The sequence below is a fragment of the Aptenodytes forsteri genome, unplaced genomic scaffold (assembly GCF_000699145.1).
Source record: "Aptenodytes forsteri isolate BGI_AS27 unplaced genomic scaffold, ASM69914v1 Scaffold483, whole genome shotgun sequence".
In the NCBI taxonomy this organism is placed as follows: Eukaryota; Metazoa; Chordata; class Aves; order Sphenisciformes; family Spheniscidae; genus Aptenodytes; species Aptenodytes forsteri.
Window position 1 is genome coordinate 132,785 of NW_008795316.1, and position 9,807 is coordinate 142,591.

The window sequence follows — 9,807 nt, forward strand, 5'->3', positions numbered from 1 at the left end:
GTGGGCACTAGCGCAGAGGGGGACGTGGGGCCCGTGGACCCTGAGTCTGGGAGCTCCGAGGATGAGGAGGTGGGGCTGGGCGAGATCTGTTGCATGGGCCGTGGGTGGGCTGGACCGGGCTGGACTGGTGCGGGGGCCGAGCGAGTTGGATCGGGCCGGGGCCGGCCCGGGTTGCGTTGGGCCGGGTTGGATTGCGCTGGGCTGGGGCCGAGGTCGGTGCGGTCCGGTTCGACCGTCCCGTGGTCGTTGCTTATTGGTGTTACTACAGGAGCTGCGCCGGGCGCCGGGCCCCGGACGGCGGGGCCCCACAGGCGGGGACTTCAGTGCCGCCTTCGTCTTCGGCGAGGCGGAGGCCGGCGGGGAAGGCGCCTGGGCGGCGGCACTGCGCCAGCTCCGCGGCAAGGTGAGGCCTGGGGTCGGGACTGGGGCTGCAGTGCCTGAGGCCACGGCGTCCCACCCTCTCCCGGGCTCCTCTTACAACTCCTCTTTTGTGATTTTCTGCCTAGAGAGCAGCTACGACGCTGGATGAGAAGATTGAGAAAGTGAGACAGAAAAGGAAGTTCCAGGTCAGGGCCTTTCTCTCTCATTACTGAAAAGACTGGTATGGGTTTGGCCTTCAACTGCGTTCCCTCCAGAGGCACAGACTGAAAGCATCCTGAGCTGCAGTGCTCAAGCTGCAGCTCATCACCTTGACTGGGTTTGCAGCCACACCTGATGCGTTGCTGAACTGATGAGAATGCAGAATTGTTAATGCTTAAGGTTATGCAAACCACATATCTGTGAATGGGCTCATAATAACAACAAGCAAAAGCTCACAAAGCGTTGAAGTTCCTTTTTTGTCCTTTCTTTTAAAAACTTTTTTTTAAATCTTTTTCTAGGAAAGAGAAGCTAAACAAGCAAAAGCAAGAGATAAAGAGACTGAGGATAATCAAACCAAAAAGAGGGAGTGTGAGGATTTCAGTAGGGACGAAGAAGAAGATGTGGAGTCTCAGTATTCATTGGACGATGAAATTATCTTCACAAAAGCAGGTAGTAGCAGTACATAGAGCAATGGTCAGGAGCAAGAATCTTGACAGACTGTTGGCTCACTGGAGAAAAGTCTGTAGCGAAGCCTTGCTGGGAGCGGGCAAGAATGTCGTCTTTTTTGTTGTCGTCCTTCTGCGACATTCCTTCTGATTTTGGTCAAGCTTATTTTGAATGGTAGCCATAGTACTTTAACTGAACTCGTCCCTGAGGAAAGGTATTTGCTTGGTATTTTACTCCATTGCATGCCTGTACTTGTTTCTGAGGCTTCTGCCTCAATAACTCATTCAGAGCAAAAAGTATGAGATGAAGGTAGTCACCATATCTTGTTATGTGTTTAGCTGTACTTGTTAATTCCTGTCATATTTCTCTTTCTCTGCAGATACGGTCAAAGTGAAGGAACAGAGGAGACTGAAAAAGGGAGAAGTGGTAAGTGTTGGACAGAATGGCACTAGGTAGTTCTCCAGCATTTCTTCTGGAGGAATTTGACTTTGGCTAACAAACTGTAGCTCAAAAAACAGCCCCGAGCCCTTTGATAACATGTTGTGTTGCTGCCTGTGTTGTTCCAGTTTTGTTGTTGTTCCTGTTTCTAGGAAGCAGAGAGCTTTTTTGAAGATGCCTCTCAATATGATGATAACTTGTTATTCCAGGACATGAATCTTTCTCGACCTTTGCTAAAGGTATTTACCTAGTTTAGTTATTACATATGTTACCCTGAAGAATGTTGTACAGCCTCCTCTCCACCAATCAGAACTGTCAAATTCCTCTTCTCTTTGCAGCCTTTCTGAAAAGGAAATTATGTGGGAGATAGTGTGATAGTCCTTTAGGAGCTGTTATTCCCAAATAATGGAAACCATTCTTTGATTTGCAATATGTCAACGCTATCTTGAGTGAGACTTGTCACTGAATCGCAGAATGGCTGAGGTTGGAAGGGACCTCTGGAGGTCATCTTGTCCAACCCACTGCTCAAGTAGGGCCACCTGGAGCTGCTTGCCCAGGAGCATGTCCAGACAGCTTTTGAGTATCTCCAAGGATGGAGACTCCGCAACCTCTCTGGGCAACCTGTGCCAGCGCTCAGTCACCCTCACAGTGAAAAAGTTTTTCCTGGTGTTCAGAGGGAACCTCCCGTGTTTCAGGTTGTTCCCATTGCCTCTGGTCCCGTCACTGGGCACCACTGAAAAGAGCCTGGCTTCGTCCTCTTTTCACCCTCCCTTCAGATATTTATATACATTGATAGGTTCCCCCCCCCCGCCCCGAGCCTTCTCTTCTCCAGGCTGAGCAGTCCCAGCTCTCTCAGCCTTTCCTCATATGTGAGGTGTGCTCCGGTCTTCAAAATCTTTGTGGCCCTTTGCTGGACTCTCTCCAGTATGTCCATGTGTCTCTTGTACTGATGAGCCCAGAACTGGACCTAGCACTCCAGGTGTGGCCCATACCAGAGATGGAGTTTAATTGTTCTGTCTCCTTTGTAGGCAATCACAGCTCTTGGCTTCAAGCAACCAACCCCAATTCAGAAGGCTTGTATCCCGGTGGGTCTTCTGGGGAAGGATATTTGTGCCTGTGCTGCCACTGGGACAGGTAGGGGGTTGAGCAGGCACAGCGAATGGAGAATTAGCTATTCACAATAATTGGTAATTCTTGGTAATTCTTCTTAATTTTCTTCTTTAGGTAAAACAGCTGCCTTCATCTTGCCTGTCCTTGAGCGCCTGATTTACAAACCTCGTCAGGCTCCAATAACACGGGTATTGGTTCTAGTGCCAACACGAGAACTGGGTATTCAGGTGCACTCTGTCACAAAACAGCTGGCACAGTTCAGCAGTGTCACAACTTGCCTTGCTGTAGGTGAGTATGAAGTTACTTATGTGAACTGTATAGCTCGCTGTAAACCGCTATACAGAACTGGGAATTCTGCGTTATAAAACTGGAGGCTGTACGGTTATTGCAGGCATGCTTCTAGTAGGTGTGCTATGGTTTAAAATCTCACTTTACAATACTGTGCCATACTTATTGTTTGTTGGTCTCTGAGAAAGAAAAAGATGGGGTCACTTCTAATTGTGAATGTGGTGTTAATCTGAGTTGTTTCCCATTCCTCAGGCAATTTGGTACTCTGCTGCAACCTGCTCAGGGTGTCAGCAGTCCACGTTTGCTCTCTTTCAGGTGGCCTAGATGTGAAGACTCAGGAAGCAGCTCTGCGCTCTGGGCCAGACATTCTTATCGCCACTCCTGGGCGACTGATTGATCATCTCCACAATTGCCCTTCTTTCCACCTGAGCAGTGTTGAGGTGCTGGTTTTGGATGAAGCGGACAGGTAGGCTAAGCAGGACAGCAGTGAAAAATGAGATGGTAGTTTTCTGCTTTCCTTTTCCCAGTCTATAGGGCAGGCTTCGTTGCCCTGCCTTAAGTAATGTTTCTTAGCTAGAACCAGATGAAGCTGCCTTACCTTGCTGTTTTTCTCCTGTGTAGGATGCTGGATGAATACTTTGAGGAACAGATGAAGGAAATAATCAGGTTGTGCTCCAACCACCGTCAGACAATGCTTTTCTCTGCCACAATGACAGAGGAGGTAGGACAGGCTGCTGAGAAGCATATTGAAGCAGAAAGTTGAATAGAAGTTTGTCTAGTCTTTTACCAGAGATTATGTGGACTTTTTTTTTCCTTAACCTGTTTTGGTAGGTGAAAGATTTGGCTTCTGTTTCCCTGAAAAATCCCGTCCGAATTTTTGTGAACAGCAACACAGATGTTGCCCCTTTCCTGCGGCAGGAATTTATCCGGATCAGACCCAATCGAGAGGGGGACCGTGAGGCCATTGTATCAGGTTAGCAATGAGCAAAGAAAAGCTGGAGTTGGTAGATGGCTATGAAGCAGGCTACTGAGAGGACTTTCTTTCAGCTCTACTGACACGAACCTTCCCAGATCATGTGATGCTTTTCACCCAGACTAAGAAGCAAGCTCACCGTATGCACATCCTACTTGGGCTGATGGGTCTACGGGTTGGGGAACTTCATGGGAACCTTTCTCAGGCACAGCGGCTGGAAGCACTCAGGTATTAGCAGGCTTAGTTGGCAGTCGTAGGCAAAAAAGAAGTTAGAAGCTGGAAGTTTTAGGGCAGAAGTGGATTACTGTATTCATTGCTAATGTATTTGCTATCTCTGCTCAGGCGCTTTAAGGATGAGCAGATTGATATTCTGGTAGCTACAGATGTGGCTGCACGTGGACTTGATATTGAAGGTGTTAAAACAGTGAGTATTTGCAGTGCTGAGCTTTTTAATGAGTCCTTTAATATTGTTTCTCTACTAACAGCTTTTCTGTTATAGGTAATCAATTTTACCATGCCCAACACCACCAAACACTATGTTCATCGAGTGGGTCGGACAGCAAGAGCAGGCAGGGCTGGTCGTTCAGTTTCACTTGTGGGTGAGGAAGAACGCAAGATGCTGAAGGATATTGTGAAGACTGCCAAAACACCAGTGAAAGCCAGAATTCTCCCCCAAGGTACGCACTTCACTGAGGTAAAAAGCAGGAGAGCAGTAGGCAGGGAATGTCAAGGTACAGAGGGACACTAAAAGAGGTACTGAAAAACAAGATGGACTTTACATGAGCTGCTTCTGATGTTCACACTGTATCGTTTTCAGATGTCATACTAAAATTTCGAGAGAAGATTGAGAATCTAGAGAAAGATGTGTATGCAGTTCTGTGCTTGGAGCGTGAGGAACGCGAGATGCAGCAGTCAGAGGCCCAAGTAAGGGGTTTTTTTAGCAATTTTTTTTATTTTACCTTAGTTTTTTTTAGGATCTGGAGTAGATGTAGTGCATAAGGTTACCCTAATGTACTTAACCTGCCTACTTTAGAAAGGGAAGAGAGAGAGATTTTTTAGCCACCATGAGCTCACTTCTTGCCTGAATTATCTCAGATCAATAGGGCAAAGAAGCAGCTGGAGACAGGAAAACAAGAGACTGTGGGTGAGGGTTTGGAGCGGAGCTGGTTCCAGACCCGTGAGGAGAGGAAGAAAGAGAAATGTGAGTCATGACACTGCTGCCATGTTAAATTCCATAGCGGCAACTGGATTCTGCTCTGTACTTTAAGAGGTTCTTTATTCTGTGCTTTTCTTTGTCTCTCCAGTGGCTAAAGCCCTGCAGGAGTTTGACTTAGCATTACGAGGCAAAAAGAAGAGGAAGAAATTTATGCAGGACAGACAGAAAAAAGCCCAAATGACAGTGAGTACATTTATGGACAAGTGGGACCCTGGGTGGACTATCCTAGTTTTCCCTTAGCAAAACCTCACATCACTGTAAACTTGCATTTTAACACCTTTCAGCCAGAGGAGAGGTCACAGTTTGAAATCTTGAAATCTCAAATGTATGCCGAGCGGCTGGCAAAAAGGAATCGCCGTGCAAAGCGAGCCAGAGTCTTGCCAGAAGAGGAACCAGCAGCAGTACCAGCAGGTGGAGACTCTTGTTTTACTTTGTTACAAATAGGTAAACTAAACTAATTTGTATGGAGGGAGGCACTGATCTTCGAAGGAATGGCCACTGGTGCTGGCCAGGGTGCGTGTTTGCAGAGAGGAGTCATTGCTTTTCCTGATGGTTAGGCTAATCGTGGTCAAGGCTGCTGGGCTGTAGTAAACAAGATGATGCTGTGGCCTTCTCTTTACAGCCAATATTCTGACTATTGTCTCTGTGTTAGGCCCCAAGTGGAAGAAAAAACTGTCTGTGTTTGACGAAGAGCTTACCAACACAAGCAGGAAGGCTCTGAAGCAGTACCGTGCCGGGTAATGTCTTAGCAGTAGTACCTTAGTCCAGACTTTAGTAGGTGGGATTTTTTTTTTTTTTGCATCTCTGGACTTTCTCAGGGATACTTTGACCGATATTGGGAGAAAAGGTGGGCAGAGCAGAGAAGGGATTCTTGCAAGAAGTACCTGTGCTGTTGACGTGCTTCAGTGGTTTTTGTCTTACTTCCCCCCCTCCCCTCTCTTAAAAAGCCCATCATTTGAAGATCGAAAACGCTTGGGTATGGCCCAGCATAGGAAAGGAGGAAACTTCAAATCCAAGTCCAGGTATAGCTCCCTTTACTTTCTTATTCAAGCTTTTTTTTTTTTCCTGCTTTATCTTTTCTTGTTTTGTGATTGTTTAAAGGCCCTTGCTAAAAGGTGTGTTGGTTCTGCAGTAGCTTACCCTCCTACTGTGGGTCTGATGCTGGGGGCAATCAAGGATGCTGCCTTTAATAGCACATTTCTAGGCTTCTACTTCGGAGAGCATTGCCTAGAAAATGCTCAGTGCTATTCCTTATCTATCATTGGGAGTTGGGCTGGTGGAATGTCATTTCAAATATCTTCTCTTTCAGGTACAAGAGAAAGTAAGAACTGTTGGTAATTACCAAATGGGTAATTTGGACAATGCAGACATTTCAGACACGCTCTCCAGGGCCTGGATTTCTTTGTACCGTGAGGAGACAACTTCAGTAAAATTGAATAGTTTTTCTTCAAGTTCTGGAATAGCTTTGTGATGTTTGTTAATACCTGGTTGAAGACCCTGTGTGAAAACATCTTCAGCAGCCCATGCAATAAAGGATTGATTTTTTTTTTTTCTGAAAAGTTTGCTCTGTTTTATAGGATAGCTAGAGCAACTGAGAGCTGGGATATGTTACATCTTTCTATCAGACTTTTAGTTCATGTAAGCCAAGTTGTCTTCAGGGCAAAAACTGGAGAACGCTTATTGCTTTGTTCATATACTTCTGTGATCTCGATTAATTAATATGGCTGAAAAGGATTTCTGTGGTTGAGATAGAAGGGATAAAAAAGTTTTCAGGCTACCTGCCACAAGGATGGCTTCAGAGATAACAGTCACAGGAATTAAAACAAGTCTCCAAGAGGCCACTCTGAAGAAAGGATTATCTCCAAAGGCAGGGAGGCAGATGGCTTCCTCCTAACTGAAAAGCAAGCAGCTGTAAGCTGAGGCAGGAAGGGAGGACTACAACCAGAACGCAGGCTGTTTGACATTATTGTATGCAATTAACGATAGGTTTGCTCATCCTGGCTTTTTTTTTTTTACAGGCTCATAAGCAGCAGCTTAATGCAGAGCATCAGAGATCACTATTCCCAATACAGGCACCATTGTACTTGTTCCACTGTGAATAAAGCAGGGAGAATTCTGATCAGTAACCCATACTTAATTTCACCAAAATGTTAAACTCTTCGAATTTTACCATCTCCACCATATCAACAAATTCTTTTTCATCAGCCTTGCTAAATTTCATCAATATGCTTAAATTCCTATAAGGAAGAGAGGCCAATATAGACTTAAGTGGCCCAGACCAACTGGTTAACAGACCAACTGTTAACTTCTAAGCTGTCAATACAAACTGAGCTTTTTGCTTCAAAGCTGCTCTTCTTCTGGGGTGACCAAAGTGCAGTAGTGAAAGGCAACAGCTGCACTCCTGAAATAGGCCAGTACAACAGTGACTCAGAGTACTGGGTTTTCCAACTTTATTAAAAAGGGCAAACTTTACAAGCAGTAATATAAAATATACATAGCAAAGTTTTGGCGGGGGTACTGCTCGGTATATTCCTTTAATCAGTCTTCTCACAGTTCAAAGGTACATTATAGAATATCTTATGGCCTTGGTGGACGCATGCCAGGTGGAGGGGGTCCTGGGAATAAAGGAAAAAGAGTTGAATATTGAAGAGGAAAGAAGAAGCAAGGCTAAACCAGAAAGACGTTTTCACCATGCTCAAAGTGGCCTTGGGACCTCTTTTTTGGCACTGAGGCATTTACTGACAACTAGCATAGCTAGGGAGGCATTGAAACGTACCACCCTTCAAACATTTTATTCATGTTACAGCTTCATGCAGCTTCTAGGCATTTAAGATCACTTCTGCTCACCTCTCATTCCTGGGGGTGGTGGTCTCATGCCTGGTGGGGGCATTCCCATAGGAGCACCTCGGCCAGGTGGCATTCCCATTGGTGGGCCCATAGGTGGTCTCATGCCTGGAGGAGGTCCCATCATTCCTTAAGCCAGAGAAGAACAAGCATGTAAATCCAGCTGAATATTCAAGGCACCAGCTGAATATCAGAATAATCCTCCATAATACTAGGTCTTCATCAGACTTGGATAAATACCTCTTTATCACCAATTTTGCCACATAACATGAGCTCCTTGCTGCCCCGCTCCATAGAGTAATTCCTACCTGGAGGAGGTGCTCCTCTGCTCATGGGTGGGGGAGGACCCCCCCGCCCTGGCGTGTATTGAGTTGGGGCTCCTGCTATGCTAGCAGTGGCTGCTGCAGCAGCAGCTGCAACTGTTCCACGACCCTGAGGTGTCATCACCTGTAAACAAAATAAACAGGTTCACAGAGAAACAGCACAACATCTGCTTTACATTAATAACTAAAAAATAAGCAAGATTTAAGTTATTATCTCTTCAGAAAATTATGCCAGTCTCCTCTTAACATATTAAATAACGCTACAAATCTGTAATACAATTCAATGGATACCACTTGAATTCCGTGCAAGAAGCTGCACTTTTCAAGCCTCTTCTTCCATCATATAAGAGAGAGTTCCAAGGGGGATCTAGTACCAAAAAAGCCTCGCTAGGCTCAAACTCCCTGGTAACAGAAACTTAAGATTACAGTTCTTCACCAATTTCTTGCATCGCATTGGTACCAAGAATTAAAAGCCACCCCAGAATATACCAGCCAACTCTTTTTTAATGGGTCACAGCGTCTCACCTGCTGGGATGGTCCTCCCACTCCTCTGACGGGGCCAGCTAATCCTGCTGGAGCCTGTGGCATGGGTGCACCAGCTGGTACTCCCCTCCCTGCTGCTCTCCCAACTCCAGGTCCTCCAGCTGCTCCAGCAAGAGGTACGCGGGCAATTCCAGTCTGAAAATAGACACACACCCCACCCCACCCCACCCCCCACAAAGGAAGATTTATCAAAACAAAAGTCCTCAGATCCTAGGGATGCCCACAGCCCTCCTCTGTCCAATTAATGTCCAAGCCCACAAAGAGAGTCGAACTTCCTGCAGTGAAATTTATTGGACCTAGTCAGAACAGCTCCTGGAAGTCTAGGACAATACTGCAGTAGCATTCTCCTGCAAGGAAACAAATTTATCGGATGCCCCTTCCCTTTCCCCTTAGTTCTGCGCTCATTCTCCTTACGTCTTTTGGAGGTGGTCCTTCAACTGTCATGGACACCAGGTTTTCTCCTCGCAGCAACACAAGACCGAGGACTCGTTTCTCTTCCCGCTCTGGCTGTTTTGAATTTTTAGGTCTAGTGAGAAGAGAAAGAAAACATTGCAAGACAGAGAGAAAAAAGCCAATGAGTTTGCAACAGAATATACGACAGGCTACTCCAGAGAGGAGAACCTACCCTAAAAGCCACATTTTTATATGCCTCAAACTAAGCACATAGGGAAGTCTAAACACAAGATGCATATTGTCTCCATGATTTTTTTCCCCATGATGCTTAACCGTTACAGTGACCGTGCTGGCATCACAAAAAGGTTTATGTTGGTTATTAGGGAAGAACTGAAGTACAGTGCCTCGGTCGTTTGGGGATTTGACAAATGAGACTAAAACCATGGCTGTTTCTGCAGAAGCTGGCAGCAGGCGTTGCCCAGCTCCTGCACCGGCTCTCCACTCCGAGCGGGCAGGAAAAAAAGGGCGGGCAGCCGGGGGGCCTGCCGCCGCAGCAGAGCGGCGGGGCCCGGCAGCGCCGCGGGGAGCAGCGCCGGCAGAGAGGGCGCGGGGCTGGAGGGGCTCCCCCCCGGGGCTCCCCCCCGCCCTCCCCC

At 46.6% G+C, this 9,807-nt stretch overlaps 2 protein-coding genes across 2 annotated transcripts in view; one reads left to right on the top strand and one right to left on the bottom strand.

The window, feature by feature from the left end:
- Nucleotides 1-6: 6 nt before the first annotated feature.
- DDX27 (DEAD-box helicase 27) lies at nt 7-6,598 on the top strand (the record flags this gene model as incomplete). Its single annotated transcript, XM_009279511.2, has 21 exons — nt 7-69; nt 269-403; nt 507-566; nt 879-1,029; nt 1,406-1,452; nt 1,617-1,703; nt 2,493-2,598; nt 2,689-2,862; nt 3,178-3,328; nt 3,484-3,583; nt 3,694-3,835; nt 3,910-4,063; nt 4,178-4,259; nt 4,335-4,512; nt 4,653-4,759; nt 4,931-5,036; nt 5,140-5,234; nt 5,336-5,462; nt 5,704-5,788; nt 5,999-6,073; nt 6,361-6,598. Coding segments are annotated over 21 exons (2,241 nt in total), but the record flags the coding sequence as incomplete, so codon positions are not given.
- An 886-nt stretch (nt 6,599-7,484) lies between these two features.
- SNRPB (small nuclear ribonucleoprotein polypeptides B and B1) overlaps nt 7,485-9,807 on the bottom strand; it is a 5,236-nt gene continuing 2,913 nt past the window's right edge. The window contains exons 3-7 of the mRNA XM_019472137.1: nt 9,176-9,287; nt 8,744-8,896; nt 8,204-8,342; nt 7,899-8,024; nt 7,485-7,666 (exon numbers count right to left, since the gene is read on the bottom strand). Of these exons, the coding sequence (XP_019327682.1) occupies nt 7,629-7,666; nt 7,899-8,024; nt 8,204-8,342; nt 8,744-8,896; nt 9,176-9,287 (568 nt within the window). The 3' untranslated portion in view covers nt 7,485-7,628. The remainder of the gene's footprint in view (nt 7,667-7,898; nt 8,025-8,203; nt 8,343-8,743; nt 8,897-9,175; nt 9,288-9,807) is intronic.